The 17788-nt window shown below is 37.8% G+C and overlaps 1 protein-coding gene across 1 annotated transcript; it reads left to right on the top strand.

Annotated features, from left to right (window-relative positions):
* The first annotated feature begins 1544 nt into the window (after window positions 1-1544).
* Window positions 1545-17361, top strand: MCHR2 (melanin concentrating hormone receptor 2). Its single transcript, XM_069488677.1, has 5 exons — window positions 1545-1726; window positions 6409-6618; window positions 10804-10998; window positions 14593-14712; window positions 17046-17361. Exons 1-5 carry the CDS (start codon window positions 1545-1547, stop codon window positions 17359-17361), a joined length of 1023 nt encoding a protein of 340 aa, XP_069344778.1.
* The last annotated feature ends 427 nt before the right edge of the window (window positions 17362-17788 follow it).

The raw sequence follows: 17788 nt of genomic DNA, 5'->3' as shown, positions 1-17788 counted from the left end.
TCTGATCTTAGGCAAAGCAGACAAAAACCTACACTGGGGAAAAGAATTCCCATTCAATAAATGGTGCTGGGAAAATTGGATAGACACATGTAGAAGACTGAAACAGGATCTGCACCTCTCACAACTCACAAAAAATTAATTCACAATGGATAGCAGACTTAAACTTAAGGCATGAAACTATAAGAATTCTAGAAGAAGAGATTGGGAAAACTCTTCTAGATATCAGCCTAGGCAAAGAATTTATGAAGAAGACCCCAAAGACAATCACAGAAACAACAAAAATAAATAAATGGGACCTGATTAAATTAAAAAGTTTCTGCACAGCCAAGGAATCAATCAATAAAGTGAATAGACAACCTACAGAATGGGAGAAAATATTTGTATGCTATATATCCAATAATACTAAATTCTCTTATAGATACATAATAATGTCATCTTCAAATAATGAGAGTTTTTTCCTTTCCAATCCTCATACATCCTATTTTTTTCTTTCCCCATTGTACTAGAGAAGTACAATATTGAAGAGAAGTGGTGACAGTGGACATTCTTTCATAGTTTGAAGGGAAATGTTCACCATTTCACCATTAAGTATATTATATCTAATCAGATTAAGTAAGTTCACTTCTATTTTTAGTTCACTAAGGATTTTTATCTTAAGTGAATTTTTAATTTAACATCAAAAATATTTTTGCATCAATTGAGATAGTGATATGATTTTTTTCTTATATTTTTCATTTATTGAGTTCCTCATTTTCATTTCATTCTTTTTCATGCCTGTCATGTTACTTTTTATAATTGGATCTCCTCTGCAGATGGCTTTCAGTTTTACATTTCCTTAAATGTTTTAAACATAGTTGTTTTAAATTGTGTCCAATAATTCCAGTATCTGAACACTATATACAGCTCTGTTGGTTCTGTTTAGCAGGTTGATTTGTGGGCATTTGTCCCTGTATACTTCTTTATACATGGTGCCTTCACTGGCTACAATGCTTTTCTCTTCACACAACTGTCCATTGCTGAGCTAACTCTTCCTTATCCTTCAGTATAGTCCAGTAATTATCTCAGTAAGTCTTACCCATTCCATTCCTAAGCAATCAGAGTTGGGTGTACCCCACACACTTTATAGCAGACAGAAAAGATATATTTAATGACCTAAGAGTTGCAGGGGTGCTAGCCAATATGAATAGACATACATGCCAGTAAGAACAGATGTCAGCTGTAAACAACCAGTACCAGTGTGTACTAAGTGAATATCAGCTATGCTCAAAGCATGCAGTACCATAAGGTATGATAAGATGTGAAGACTATCATGCTGTTCTATAATTTGCTGTTTACCTATCTCTTATGATAATCTGTGAGATTATAAACAGAAATGAATCATACTATACTTAACCATGGAATCCTAGGCTGCATAGAATCTTGGTACAAAGCAGGCTCTAAGAAATATTTTTTGAATTGGGTAAAGGAAATCTATATTGGGGGAACTCATTAAGTAAATCACTTCTTATTACTTCACAGATTTAACCACTGGAAGTCCATGAACAATGAATTCATTTCACTCATTTTGTTGGAACACCTCTACTGAACTTTCAAACAAATCCCAGAATGAAGAGTTTGCTTATCAAACCCCCAGTGTTGCAGATACCATCATCCTCCCTTCCATGGTTGGGATTATCTGTTCCACAGGACTGGTTGGCAACATCCTCATTGTATTCACTATAATAAGGTAAGGACTTCTTTTTCTTTTCTTCCATAATTTGATAAACCACATTCTTTCTGCACTCCCTCAATGAATCCTTTCCTGTGTAGAATTTTTCTTAATGAAATCAGGTTTTGGAAATACTTGCTTAAGATAATTAAAGAGGATTCCATAGATATTTTCATTATGCATTAAGTAACATCTGAGTTGCAGATCTCAAAATGGTAAACCTAGGCCAATGCTTACTGCTGGATCAGTGAATTTTTACAGTAGTAATTCTCAGTCTTAGCCACATATTAGAATCACCTAGGGAGCTTTAAAAAATCCTGATATGTAGTTTCATCCCAGATCCATTAACTCAGAATCTCTGGTTCTGGGGCCCAGGCAAGGGTTGAGCCTGCAATGGAACCATTTTGTTTTCTGACAATAAGAGTTATTCTAAGAAGCTGACCTGTTTGCACTGGCAAATGAGACTCTTTTTAACTCACCTAGGCAAAAGAGAGACTCTATCTAATCACCTGAAGATGCAGCAAGTTGTAGATAGCGGGCTGTTCTCCTCCACACAGAACATCCCCATATAGACCAAACTGAAAGGCATCTGCCCTCCAGTACCTCCTGCCTTGGCTCCACATACCCCAACTAATTCAGGCTAATTCTTCCTTCTCAAGTAGGTTTAACCAAGAGAATAAGAAAAGATTATTTGTTTTCTATGTACTTGACAAAATGAATTTAGAATTAGGGCACACATGCCCTGTCACTACTTGATATCTTCACTATCCTGATTTATTTTTCATATATACTTTGTACACATAATCTGAGAGTAATTTAATGTAATATTTTTAATAATTTTGTGCACAAAACAGAATTTATGTTCATTGAACGATAAGAAAGCAAAGGTGTCATTATCTCAGCCACCTCTGTGGACAATCTGTGGTTGTTTGGCATCACTGTTATTTCCAACTTTGAGTTTATATGCTACCATTAAGAAATCATTTTCTTACACTTATTCATACATATGTACTTAACAGTATAAAATATGACATACCATTAATACAGTGAAAAAATAACGTGTTCAGGGTAATTAAGCAGCACAGTAGCATCACCAGAATAGCTGTATCAGCTGTTAAACAACAGCAGCTGAAGGGGGTTGGGAGGGTCAATATTATGCTGTTAGTTTTACTTAATCCACAGCATATATTGTTATTTTTTATTGTAAAAGGTAAACGTGGTGTTAATGGAAATTTTGAACAAGTATCAGAAATTACAAAGAATAAAGTAAAAAACCAGGCCGGGCACGGTGGCTCACGCCTGGAATACTAGCACTCTGGGAGGCCGAGGCAGGTGGATTGTTTGAGCTCAAGAGTTCGAGACCAGCCTGAGCAAGAGCGAGATCCTGTCTCTACTGAAAAAATAGAAAGAAATTAGCTGGACAACTAAAAATATATATAGAAAAAATTAGCCAGGTATGGTAGTGCATGCCTGTAGTCCCAGCTACTCGGGAGACTGAGGAAGTAGGATTGCTTGAGCCCAGGAGTTTGAGGTTGCTGTGAGCTAGACTGATGCCACTGCACTCTAGCTTGGCAACAGAGTGAGACTCTGTTTCAAAAAAAAAAAAAAAAAGAATAAAGTAAAAAATCAGTCATACTGCTACTACCAAATAGATGATCATTGTAATCACTTGACATACTATTCCTGCATATTTTTTATTTATTTATCTTTTATTTCAGCATATTATGGGGGTACAAATGTTTAGGTTACATTTATTTCCCTTGCCCCGCCCCCAGTCAGAGCTTCAAGTGTGTCCATCCCCAGATGGTGCGCATTGCACTCATTATGTATGTATATACCCATCCCCTCCACCGCCCCCCCCGCCACATCTGCCTGACGCCCGCTGAATGCTATTCCTATATGTGCACGTAGGTGTTGATCAGTTAAAACCAATTTGATGGTGAGTACATGTGGTGCTTATTCCTGCATATTTTTAAACAAATGTTTAAATAAATTTGGAGTCATACTATATACATAATCAATATTCTTTTTTTTACTTAATAGTATAAGTATTTTTGCATTTGATTAGATATTCTTCCAAAGATTTGTAACAGTTATATCATGTGTGGTATTATGGAATACCATAATTTATTTTATCATTCCTCCAATTAGTGAGCATTAGATATGGCCGTGTTAACCATATGGAAAACATGTTAGCCAAAATTATCACAAGTCTATGTATTTTATTTTAAATGTTTGAGTCATAAGAGACAGAAATCTAACGAAGACTGATAACAGGAAATCTGAAGATAAGTTAGACTCTAAAAAAAGATATAAGTTATATAGCTAGAAATTTTACAATTTCCATTTAATTATTTTTAATTTCTATGCTGTCATTTTTAGTAAAAAGGCAATAATAAATATAATGTGTTATTTATATTTATAGCATCTTATACCGAGATAAATATATCCTTTGTTTCAGAATTCTCTTTGTGTTATACAAAATATTGTCTAGAAACATTTCTATTTAATTATTTTTAATTTCTAATTAATGGCCTGCATGGTCTTCAACAATAAAATTACCGTAATTTATTATCAGTAAGTGATGGGTACCTGTCTAGAGGAAAGCAGGGTCTATGCATCTAATTGCTGCAATTGAGAGCTCAGTGATCGCTTATTGTTTATACACCAATTCAAATGCAAATAGCATCTATTTATAAGCTAAGATTTATGATTTTTTTTCTTAGTGTGTAACTCTTTCTACCAGACCCCTAGTATGTGTCCTCCTGCAAACTCCTCTCCATCTCCCATGCCCAATAGCCCAGAGAGGACTGGGGATGAGAGACCAAGGACAGTCACTTGACTGCTCTTTTGGTTGACATGATCTTTCCCTCAAGTCTTCTCTCCCTCTTGGTCATTCTGGTGTGAGTCACCAAGTTCCTGAGAAAAAGGAACAAGCCTGTTTTATTAGTGACATCAACAATGACTAAAGTGCGGTTGCTCAGTATCAGGACTCAATGGTAGTAACTTGCCCCAACAGTGTATGTGGCCAAGGCCTGTACAAAATATGGCCTCACCCAGTCTGATGTTTCACGTGAGGATATGGCAGCTTAGAAATGATGAAGTTAAGTTCACGGGCTGTAAAATTTGTTGCCAGTGAATAACAAAGCCACACTGGTTTCCAAACAGCAGAGCTGGATAGGAAGTGAACTAGCAATTGTGGAATAATCTTAGGGTTAATTCTTATGTGTGCTTTAAATTCTTATTTGACCTCAGTGTAGCTGCTGCTTCTGCCAAGAAACCTGCCCTGACAGTCCCCAGGGGAGAGGTGGGGACCCTGCTTTGTGCTCCTTGTACTTGTCTCTAACTTTCTCTCATCAAACTATAATGTGGCCATTTATGTATGCATGCCTAGACATAAGCTCCTTGATGATAGAACTTCTATATTATTTAGCTTTACAGCCTCAGAGCACAATAGTATGCCTGACATATAAGTGGTGTTCAGTAAAATGTTTACTGAATTTATGAACAGCATCTCTCAAATAAAGATGAGACCTGTTTGTTATTGAAAGTGTCAGCTCCTTGAAGAAAGGAACCAACAGAATTTTAAATTTAAATTTCTGCTGTCAGAAAATCCTTTCACCTACGGGTGAGAATGCCACATCTAGATAGCAATGCTTTCCCTCCTCCTCCCATCCCCGCTGCCTGTAGGGGACATGAGGTCATTCTCAGTGCAGTCTATCTGTTCACTCGTTTCAAATTCCTCTTCTCGCTGTCTGGATTTCATGGTCTTCATTAATAGTCTTTGTGATGGGTTAGATTTTACTGGAATATTTCTAAGTAATCATTGAAATGTTAACAATGGTCTCCGCTGTGGTTAAAAAAAAATCATTAGACAATAGAAACCATTTATTTTTATTCTTCAGCTCTTTTAGGTGCTAACAATGAGTAAAGACTAAGCCTTTTGCCTGAGTGTGTTTAAGGTTGGTATAATTTGTTGCTGCATAGAAAATTACCCCAAAACATAGCAACTTGAAACAATAAACATTTATTATCTCGCATAGTTTCTCAGAGTCAGGAATCCAGGAACAGCTTGATTGATTGGTTCTGGCTCTCTCATAAAGTTGCAATTAAGTTGTCCTCCAGGGTTATAGTCATCTGAAGGCTTGGCTAAGGCTGAAGGATCTACTTCCAAGGTTTCACTTAGATGCTGGGCAAGTTGGTGCCGGTTGGGTGCTGGCTGGAACTTCAATTCCTGTCCACCTGGATCTCTCCATAGTGTTGCTTGAGTCTCCTCACAAGATGGCAGAGATCTTCCACCAGGGAGAGTGATCCAACAGAGAGCAAAGAGAGAACTCCACAATGCATTTGCATCCTAATTTCACAGTCACACACTGCAATGTCCACTATATTCTAATTGTTAGAAGCAAGTTATTAAGTTCAATACTCAAAAGAGAGGGAATTAAGCTCCACCTATTGAAAAGAGTATCAAAGACTTTGTAGACATATTTTTAAACCACCACAGTTACTTATCAAATAAATAGTTCAAAATGTTTCAATATAAACAAGACTAGGCATTCCTCTGTGCATTTGTGTAGATTTTCCTTTAACTTCTATAATTCATTATAGCAATTATTAATAAAAATTTGTAATAGGTGGCATATATTGAAGAAGGTCCATACTGTCAATGTCAAGTCTCATTTTCCCTCCATTTCTTTCAGGTCCAGGAAAAAAACAATCCCTGACATTTATATCTGCAACCTGGCTGTGGCTGATTTGGTCCACATCATTGGAATGCCTTTTCTTATTCACCAGTGGGCCCGGGGGGGAGAGTGGGTGTTTGGAGGACCTCTGTGCACCATCATCACGTCTCTGGATACCTGCAACCAGTTTGCCTGTAGTGCCATCATGACTGTGATGAGTGTGGACAGGTAAGTGGAGAGACTTTGAAATATCTTAATACAATTCAGAAGCTCCTGTGTTTCCCCAAGTTCGTTTCAATTTAAGCAACATCAGCGTTGTTTTATAACAGCAAAGCTCCTATTCCTTTGTTTGTTTCATTGTAGGACTGATTACTTAAGAAGATTTTATTCAGTTTTCACAGAGGTCTATTTTTTTAATGGGAAATGTGAAACACTAAAATCTTTTTTCTAATCATTCTTTTTGACCTCGGTTTTATTTGAAATTCACTGTGAGAAAAAAACATCACAAAACCATGAAATGTTAGAAACCAGAATGGACTCCATCCACCATTTTTGCAGTAGGAAGCTGAGGCCTAGAGAGGTGAGGGAATTTGCTACAGGCACACAGAGAGTTACAGGCAGAGCTGAGAATTGAGGCAGGTCTCTTCACTCCCTGTCCAGGGCTGTTTCTGCTATGTTCACTGTCTCACAGTCTTGTTATCATCTGGCAGCTCTAAGGAGTCAGTGGGGTAGATATAGGTTCCTATAAGACTATGAAATGATTTCCCAGTACCAGGAAGACCATCTTTTACACAGATTCTTATGATTGGTTGATGCAAATGCTGCCATTTTACATCATTAGAAATTTATTTCACTATTTCCTGGAATGTGCTATAGCCATTTTCACCAGCCATGGAAGTCATTATTTGGGGAGATGATGGTGACGGTGATACTTATGGTGCCAATGAGTGGTAGAGAGCCCAGTTCAGACCCAGGCCATCCAACTTTGGAGATGGCAGGTAGTTTGTAACTCTCTGACCTCTCTGAGAAGGATGCAAGCTAGGATGTGCCCTGCATTATCCAGAAGCCAGGACCCCCACACCAAATCCTAGCAGGTCTCCCCAAACAGAAACAGGGCCTAACGACAACTGTAATACTTCCAACAATGATATGCTGCTTTCAAGACCAACCCACTTAAAATCCCCATCTGCCTTCTTTCTAACCCAACCCCAACTCAACACATTTGATCCCTCTTTCTCTGATCTACTTTTTCCTTTGCTTCAGATATATTACATAATTCAACTTTTGTGTGTATGTTTGTGTGTGTATTGTGCTTTGTCTAGTTCCCCCTGCACCTCAAATGTAAATTTTTCCAGGGTTTTTGTCCACCAATACATTCCAATTGTCTGTGTAATAGTGCCTGAGCTCTGGTTCCTTCTCCTTCCAAGTGGGTCTTTGGGGTGGGGAAATCATGAACCTTTCTTTAAATGAATAAATAAAAGAATGGCAAGGTTCATATAAATCATTCACTCTGACAAAAATGAATAATTATGGTAATGTTTTATGCATTTTTACATCGTACTGCTTTTCTGCAGGAGAATTTTCAAAATATAGAATATGCTTCTCTGTTTATAATTAATACCACATTTTTAAATCAATAAACTGTATAGATCTAGTTAGCTCAGCCGATGCCCGCCAGTGCTGACTGTGTCTTGAGAAAAGCCCGATGAGTTTGCTGGGATTCCAACCCCAGGGCGAGGGCCCTGTGTAGTCCAGGCCTACTGTAGAAAAGCAACCTATGGCACAGGTTATACCAACAGTAATCCTATTCTTGGGGAAATAAAAGCTTCCTTATACCATGTATCTGGGAAGTAGGAAAATATTGGCTTTTGGGGATTAAAAAAAAAAGAGGGGTATTTGTACTCCTTCTGTAAGCCTCTTACTGCAAATCAAGTGAATGGGAATTTTCTGCCTTGGAACAGACCAACTGTATATGGTTCCTAACGTTGACAGATTTTTTTCCTCTGTGTATATGTATGTGTATGTGTGTGCACACATGCCTACGTGTCATATACCTGAATAGCCTTTTGCTGTGTCTTGTTTTAATCCAATGGACACAGTATGCTAAAATTTTATTTTATATTTGAGACATTCAGACTCTTTCTTTCTTTCTCCCAGCCCTCACACTAGAGGATCAGGTGGCAAGAGGCAAATGAAGATTCTGTAAAACTGAAGCTTTTCCTCCCCAGCATTTCTTATAATTATAACTCTACTAAATTCATAAAAGTTCAACAAAATCTGCAATTTTGTAAAATAGTTTTTTTTTTAAGGCCGTCAGTGCCATCAGTATGCTTTATTGTTTTTACATTTAAGTCATCTCAATTCCCCATTTAATGGATCACACATTTAAAAGGTTTTCAATAACTCTTTCGTTTTTGTTTCTCTGATTAGTAATAACTGCAAATGTGTAGAATACTTAATAGTGGGTTCATACCTCCATAGTAATATAAAAAATTGTAAATACCCAAAATATTAAAAGTGTTTGCCTCCAGATGAAAACTACCTGGACTTTCATTAGTGGCTACTTTTGTAAATAAATTCTCTAGAACACCAAAAATCAGTAGGTAAGAGACAAAATTTCCTATTTGTCCATTCATTCGTTCAACAAATATTTCTTGAGCATGGATAATGTGCCAGAGACTGCCAGACACAGGGCATGCAATGGCCTTAAACTAATAGTCAAGGCGCCTGCCCTCAACGGGGCTTCTGTTCCACAGTACGGACAGACAGTGAGTGAAGAGTCACACAAGTTAATGTATATTTCCACACAGTGATACACATTAAAAACGAAAAGTAGAGTCTCCCTGTGACTTGCATTTACAGTCGTGGGCCCTCATATAGAGCGTGTGGTCAGGGAATGCTTCTCTGAGAGGGAGACAGTTAAACAGAGACTTGAAGGAAGAGCAGGAGGAAGCAGAGGCAGATTCTGCCAGGCAGGTAGAACAGCATGTGCCTAACCTTAAAGGGGGAGGAGCTTGAAGGAAGTCGAGAGAGACTGGCACAAGCTCCAGCCTGAGCAGCAAGCAGGGCCAGGCAAAGAAAGACCTTGTCATGGTCATGGTCATGGTAAGAATTCTGAATTTTATCTGAATGGCGATGAAAAGCCATTGAAAAGTTTTCAGCCACGGAAGGTTGCTATCAGAGAAGACTCCCCAATTGCTTAATGCCATGACTTCCTTATCCCATAATTCCAGTCAGAATGGTGGCTGGGCTGCTTTGCAATCACTACTTCACCCACTTCCCCAGCAGGGAGGGAAGGGGCCTTCTCTCCTTAGCCACAGGGAATGCACATGCAGTGTGCAAGGGAGAAGGGATGAGGAGCCCTGGCCAGAAACCTCTACCTGCATGCTAAAGGTCGCTTAACTGAATGCAAAATGTCCTGCCTCTGGTGCCAAACTGAAAGAGCAAGAGGACAGGAAATTTTTCATTTTTATGAAAAAAATTCTTCAGTAAGCAACTCTACAAAAACTTGGAGAAAATTAAGCAACCATTGAAACTATTTTTTACATTTGTTTAATTTCTGTTAATACCACCTTCTCCCACCCCAACCCCAGCAAAGATGCATTGTCTCAAATAGCCTTCCTTCTGAATCTGAGTTCTCTTTTTCATCCTTCAGCTTTCAGTTAGCTCTGAAAAATTCTTGCACTTGCTGAAGGACCAAATATATTTGAAATGTCAGGATTTCAAGTTTGATTAATGATTATTTTTTTTTTCTGGGTCTAAAATAGAAAAAAAGAAAAAATGCTTCCCCATGAAATTAGCCCATTTCCTCCCTCTGGCTTCTAGCCTAAGTATCCTGAGGAATTTGCATTGTCTATAATAGTTGCACTTGTTCATCTCCGCTGTGATTTCTGTGAACTGAACCTCCAAGGACCTGGGGACCTTATTGTAAAGCAGTCTGGGCAAAATGTTCTGTCCTATGTGCCTGAACCTCATTCTGCTAGGGAATTCTCCTATCAGCCCCCGCACTTCCTCCTTCCTGCCTCTACATGAGTAAATCCTGCTGGGGAGTGGGTTACTAATATTTCCTCCTGTAGGAAATCCCTGTTCAGAGACAAAGTTTTCCAGAGCCCCATTTATAGGGGAAGCACCTTTGTAAAGAAAGAGTGCACTGCAGAATTTTACCATTATCAGTGTGTTCATAGAAGGAACAGCTATTACAGTGAGTGGTTTATTCAGACTTCCAGGGTCAAGAGTTGTTTTCTCTACAGGTACTAGGCAGCTCTGAAAAAATAGAACTTTCTTTTGCCTTGATAGAGGTGTGCTTCAGGGAGGATAATAATACTAATAATTTACTCTTGTCATGAACCTTTCATCCTTGGAGCTCAGTGCTTTTATTGATTGTCCCCAAGCCCTTCTTAACTGGCTTTGCAGGTACTTGGCCCTCGTCCAACCATTTCGACTGACGAGTTGGAGAACAAGGTGCAAGACCATCCGCATCAATTTGGGCCTTTGGGCAGCATCCTTTATTCTGGCATTGCCTGTCTGGGTCTACTCGAAGGTTATCAAATTCAAAGACGGTGTCGAGAGTTGTGCTTTTGATTTGACATCCCCTGACGATGTACTCTGGTAAGCTGTTAAAACTTAAGAAAAAAATAGAATTGAATTAAGTTGTGAAGTACTTCATCCCCCTTGTCAAACAAGGGAGAAGCCTCAAAGAGAGTCCTTATGGTTCCTCTTCTCACCTGTCTCTCTGCTTAGTTTTTTCCTTTATGCCATCAGGGTGGAAGTCTGGCTTTAAGGAGAGGGCAACCTTTAGGAAAAGATTTTGAATTTAATCATGTCACCTCAGTGGGCACAAATATATTTGAATATGGATTTTAAAGATCCGTGGCAGCCAGACATGGCAGGAATGTAGCAGTCAAGGGAGGGGAAGAGTTTCCAAAAGAATCTAAGAGTTACTCAGACTCAAACCTCATTAATATGCAATTGTAGTTTGCTTGAATTGTGTCCCCCCCCAAAATATGTTCAAGTCCCCCTCCCCATACCTGTGAATGTAACCTTACTTGAAAATAAGGTCCCTGCAGAGGTAATCAAGTTAAGATGAGGTCCTACTGGATTAGGGTGGGCCCTAAATCCAGTGACTGGTGTCCTGATAAACTCATAAATTCCTGGACACATACAACCTACCAAGATTGAACCATGAAGAAATAGAAAACCTCAACAAACCATTAACAATTAATGAGATCAAAGCTGTAATAAGTCTCCCATCAAAGAAAAGCCCGGGGCCTGATGAGTTCTACCAAACATTTAAAGAAGCATTAATACCAGTTCTACTCAAACTCTTAAAAAAAAAAAATTGAAGAGGAGGGAGTACTTCCAAACTCATTCTATGTGGCCAGGATTATTCTGATACCAAAACCAGAAAAGGACACAACAAAAAGAGAAAATAATAAGCCCATATCACTGTTGAACATAGATGCAAACATTCTCAACAAAATACTAGCAAACTAAATTTAACAAAACATTAAAAAGATAACTCACTATATTCAAGTGGGATTCACCCAGGGGATGCAAGGATTGTTCAATGTATGCAAATCAGTAAATGTGATACATCACATTGACAGAACAAAAATCATATGATGATTTTCATAGATGCCAAAAAAGCATCCAACAAAATTCAGCATCCCTTTATGATAAAAAAACCTCATCAAACTGGTTATAGAAGGAACATGCCTCAAAATAATAAAGGACATGTATGACAAACCCACAGCTCAAATTGTACTGAACAAGAAAGACTTAAAGACCTTTCCTCTAAGATCTGGAATGAGACAAGAATGCTCATTTTCAATCACTTTTAATCAACATAATACTGAAAATCCCAGCCAGAGAAATTAGGCAAGAGAAATAAATAAAGGGTACCCATATTGGAAAGGAAGAAGTCAAATTACCCTTGTTTGCAGACAACACGATCTTATCCTGAGAAAAACCTAAAGATGCCACCAAAAAAAAAAAAAAAAAAAAAAAAACCTGTTAAAAGTGATAGATAAATTCAGTAAAGTTGCAGAATACAAAATCAACACACAAAAATAAGTAGATGTATATATGCCAACAGCAAACAGTCTGAAAAAGAAAAGGAAGCAATCCTATTTACAGAAGCTATGAAGAACACAAACTACCTAGGAATCAATTTAACCAAAGAAATGAAAGATCTATACAAGGAAAACTGTATAACACTGATAAAAGAAATTGAAGAGGACATAAAAAATGGAAAGATATTTCATGCTTGTGGATTAGAAGAATTAATATTGTTAAAATGACAATGCTATCCAAAGCAATTTACAGATTCAATGTAATCTCTGTCAAACCACCAATGATACTCCTCACAGAAATAGAAAAAAAAATACTAAAATTTATATGGAACCACAAAAGACCTTGAATAGCCAAAGCAATCCTGAGCAAAAAGAACAAAGTTGGAAGCATTACAGTACCTGACTTCAAAATTTACTACAAAGTCACCAAATCAGCATGATACTGGCATAAAAACAGACACATAAACCAATGGAAGTGAATAGAGAACCCAGATATAGATATATACACTTACAGCCAACTCATCTTCAACAAAGGCACCAATAATATACAATAGTGAAAGGACAGTCTCTTCAATAAATGGTACTCAGATAACTATATGCAGAAGAATGGAACTAGACCTCTATGTCACCATACACAAAAATCAAATGAAATGGATTAAAAACTTAAATCGAAGACCTTAAACTATGAAACTACTTAAAAAAATGGGGAAATGTTCCAGCACATTGGTCTGGGTGAATATTTTATGTGTAAGACCTCAAAAGCACAGGCAACCAAAGTAAAATTAGACAAATGGGATCACATCAAGCTAAAAAGCTTCTGCACAGCAAAGGGAACAATCAGCAAAGTGAAGAGACAACCCACAGAATGGGAGAAAAATATTTGAAGTACACTATTTGATCTTTACAAATTATATGAATATATTAAATTATCATATGTACCCCCAAAACTATGAACATCTATACTATGCATCTATACAAAAATTGTTTTAAAACATGAGATTGATTGTTGATTCATTATTTCTCCCATCAGCATTGGATGCCCTCATGAACCAAAATCATCAGCCAATTGAAATGTGAAATGGTACTTATAATAGTTACTAGAGTTGATATATAAATATGAGCCTCAACTTATCTAAAAGGAAAGCATAACCTGAGGCTCAGTATATGACTGTATGTCTTGTTTTTTGGCCTATGTCAAAGAAACAAATGCTATTTTTACACTGACAGCTGCTTCTAATTCTGCTATGTTTGGCTGATTATGGTAAAGGATATTCTGAGGCTGCAGCTTCTGTTGTTCCTCCTAGAATTAAGTCTTTCAGGTGAACTGAGACTGGAGCTACTGGGCTACATTCAGGGTCCCTCTGGTCCCAGGTGTTCTCTCTGCCTCCCTCTCCACACCCACCCAATTTGGGCCCGCCTCCTTTTACCAACACCAGCGTTCTGCCAGGAAGGAGGAGACTTGGCATCTGTGCAGGAATGGAGTTTGCTCACCTGAGAACCCCCCACTGCGTGCCCCAGACTCCCACCTCCCGAGAGGAGCATGGAGGGAAGACTGACTGATTTATAGCACGAGCTCCCGTGTGCCTTGGGAGATCATCTGGAGCCTTAGATACAAGCAGGGTCTCTGGAGCCCAGCTGCTTCTTTGGGTTCAAATCCCACCCCTGCCACTTACTAACTGGGTAATCTTGGGCAAGCCACTTAACCTCTCTGTGCCTCAGTTTCTTCTGTAACATGAGGATACTAATGGCATCATATTCATGGGGTTGTACAGATTCAATGAGCTAAAATATGAAAAGTACTTAGAACAGTGATCACTACATAATAAATACTACCTGATGTTGCCTATTGTTATTAATAACTCTAAAGATAATGATAAGTAGTCTCACCTGTTCTGCACTCAATACAATTGGGCTTGGCTAGAGAAGAGACAAGCATTGCTGTTAGTGAACAATGAAGAGCAGGACTCCTCCGTGATAAAGCAGCCAAAGATTATGAGCTTTCCCCCAAGAATTTTTATCCTGAACACTGAAAAAATTAAAAAATCATGCCTCAAAAACTGTAAAATCCAATTCCTAGTGCAGTGAATGTAACAGTGATGTATTCTTTCTCTCTCTCTTTCTCATTTTACAGGTACACACTTTATTTGACGATAACAACTTTTTTTTTCCCTTTACCCTTGATTTTGGTGTGCTATATTTTAATTTTATGCTATACATGGAAGATGTATCAACAAAATAAAGATGCCAGATGGTAAGTGTTTGCCTTATTTTGCTTTATTTGTTAAGAGTTTAGATATCCTAAGACATCTGCAGAAGAAACTTCAGCAACAATAACTTAAAGCATACTACACTTAGACATACAAGCATTGACAAATGTGTATAGCAGGCTTTTTTAAAAAATAAGATATGTTCTGAATCAGCTAATTGAAGATCTTTCAGTGATGAAGTGTTTTAGTAGTACATTTTTCAGAGTTGCATATGTATGTAAATATATTAGATGTTGTGTTCAACCTTTTAATTTCTGTGTTTTGATTTCTTTAGATTTAGAGGGGAAGAGTTTCATTAATATTTGAATTAGAGAAGCAGTGTCCTATTAATATTAGAAGGAAATTAATTAGAAGTAAATAAAGCCAAAGAGTTAACCTAAAGACCTTTGAAGATATTTGTCTCTAAAACCACATAAATAAATCTAAATTATTTTCAACTGGAAATTGTGTATACCAAATTGGTCAAATGATTAAGTCAGTAATTATATAACCAGTTGGGTAAAAACATTTTTAAATTTATTAACATTTGACTTTTCGATAGATTTTTGTGTTTCTTTTGGAAAAGCAAGCTTGCTGGGTTTCCCTGCACACTGTTTGTTGCAACACTGTGAAGATTTTTAAAAGGATATATGAACAATTTAACCATCATTAATCAAAATTTGTGACAAACTCTGGAACCAAAGGTTTACGTAGTCTATTGGCTCACAACTTTTTTTTCCCACTTAGCTTCTTGAAATTCTGTGGAGGTCTTAAGTTATTAAAGGGTGGTCTATTTGGCATGGGAAAAGGAAACAGCCACAGTTATGGGGAAAAAAATTAGCTTCTAAATGCATCACAGGGAGCTGAGTTGGTGAGAAGGTTGAAATGGAATCATATGGAATATTAGGACACCAGCAGCTGGAGAGGATGCCTGAGCCTTTTTAAAACAGTTCTCCAAATCAGATCATTTTGCTCCTAACACTTTTCTCAGAAATGCTAGGAGCATCTTATGAAACAAAGCTCATACTCTCCAGTTATGCCTCAGAATGCAAGAAGTTAGAGGAAGCATGGTGCCTACTTGGATAAACTGCAGGAGGATCATTGTCTTTGAGTGATTTTCAATCCCCATGCTTTTTTTCATATTATTTCCAAGGCTTATTCAACTGCTTCCACTGTATCCTGGGGAAATTTCTTTCAAATGTCTAAATATGACATAATATGATAAAATTTGGAAATTTTAAAATGTTTTATTTTAGAATAACTTTAAATTTATAGAAAAGTAGATAGTAGAGATATAGTACAGACAGTACAGAAATACTGCAGATCTGTACAGATAGAACAAAGGGTTTCCATATACCCCTCACCCAGTTTTCCCATTGTTAACATCTTACATTACCATGGTACGTTTGTCAAGACAAAGAAAACAGCATTAATACATTACTATGAACTAAATTCTACCCTTCATTGGACATTACCAGTTTTTCCATTGAAGTCCTCTATCTGTTCCAGATTCAACGCAGAGTAACATACTGCATTTAGTTGTCATGTCTTCCCAGTCTTCTCTGGTCTGTGATAGTTTTTCATTCTTTCCTTGTTTTTCATAACCTTGATAATCTTAAGGAGTACTGGCCAGGTATCCTGTAGAAGGTTCCCAATCTGAGTTTGTCTGATATTGTATCATGATTAGACAGTAGTTATGCATTTTGGGAAAAAAGCAACTCTTCTCATCACAATGTATCAGGGATTAAATGATAGCTACATGGTGTCACTGTTGATATTAGTATTGATGACTAGCCAGATTTCTCCACTGTGAAACTATTTATCCCTTTCTCTATTCTCTGGAAGTGAGTCCCTAAGTATAGCCTACCCTCAAAGGAGAAGGGGGAAGGTGGGAATTAAGTTCCATTTCCTTAAAGGGGAGTATCTGCTTGTATTATTTGGAATTCTGTAAAGGTTTGTCTCTTCTCCCCCTATTTTATTCAATATTATTTATATCAGTATAGACTCATGTATGTTTATTTCATACTTTGAGTTATAATTCAATCCTTTGTTATTTATTTTGTTTCTCAAAATATTCCAGGTTTGAGAACTTCGACAAGTGTTTTTTTCTTTTTCTTTTCTTTTCTTTTTTTTTTTTTTGTTTGTTTTACTTTGAGAGGTTTTTAACAGGAATGAAAAAGAATGTTTTTGCAATGCTCTGAATAAGTAAGCATATAAAAAATGAGCTTCATATTTCACTGTAAAGCCATTATGAGCTGTCCAGAAAGTTCTACAGAGACACTGACCCATGATTTCTACGGTTGTTTATGTTCTGTCTGTTGAAATGTTTCCTTCGCAGTTGCAATGCCAGTGTACCCAAGCAGAGAGTGATGAAGCTGACAAAGATGGTGCTGGTGTTGGTGGCAGTCTTTATCCTGAGTGCTGCCCCCTATCACACGCTACAGCTGGTGAACTTACAGATGGATCAGCCCACACTGGCCTTCTATGTGGGCTATTACCTCTCCATCTGTCTCAGCTACGCCAGCAGCGGCATTAACCCTTTTCTCTACATCCTGCTGAGTGGAAACTTTCGGAAACGTCTGCCTCAAGTTCAAAGGAGGGTAACTGAGAGGGAAATCAACAATATGGAAAACACCCTGAAATCGAGCTTTTAGGATAATACTCGGATCACCAAGAGTCTAGACAGGATCGTGTATGTCATTGATATTATTAGAAAGGGCAGATGGGCCGGGCACGGTGGCTCATGCCTGTAATCCTAGCACTCTGGAAGGCCGAGGCAGGAGGATCATTTGAGCTCAGGAGTTCGAGACCAGCCTGAGCAAGAGCGAGACCTCGTTCTCTACTAAAAAATAGAAAGAAATTATATGGACAACTAAAAATATATACAGAAAAAATTAGTCGGGCATGATGGCACATGCCTGTAGTCCCAGCTACTCGGGAGGCTGAGGCAGGAGGATTGCTTGAGCCCAGGAGTTTGAGGTTGCTGTGAGCTAGGCTGATGCCACGGCACTCTAGCCTGGGCAACAAAGTAAGACTCTGTCTCAAAAAAAAAAGAAAAAAGAAAAGAAGAAAGAAAGAAAG

Source organism: Eulemur rufifrons, chromosome 15, assembly GCF_041146395.1.
Source record: "Eulemur rufifrons isolate Redbay chromosome 15, OSU_ERuf_1, whole genome shotgun sequence".
In the NCBI taxonomy this organism is placed as follows: domain Eukaryota; kingdom Metazoa; phylum Chordata; class Mammalia; order Primates; family Lemuridae; genus Eulemur; species Eulemur rufifrons.
Note: the sequence above shows the minus strand (reverse complement) of the source record. Positions and strands in the feature narration are given on the sequence as shown.

What these genes read in the sequence shown, in the direction of transcription:
- MCHR2 (XM_069488677.1), top strand. Translation starts at nt 1,545, where the DNA reads ATGAATTCATTTCACTCATTTTGTTGGAACACCTCTACTGAACTTTCA. An exon ending in ATTGTATTCACTATAATAAG is followed by an intron (nt 1,727 to 6,408) that starts GTAAGGACTTCT and finishes CATTTCTTTCAG; the next exon opens with GTCCAGGAAAAAAACAATCC. An exon ending in ACTGTGATGAGTGTGGACAG is followed by an intron (nt 6,619 to 10,803) that starts GTAAGTGGAGAG and finishes CTGGCTTTGCAG; the next exon opens with GTACTTGGCCCTCGTCCAAC.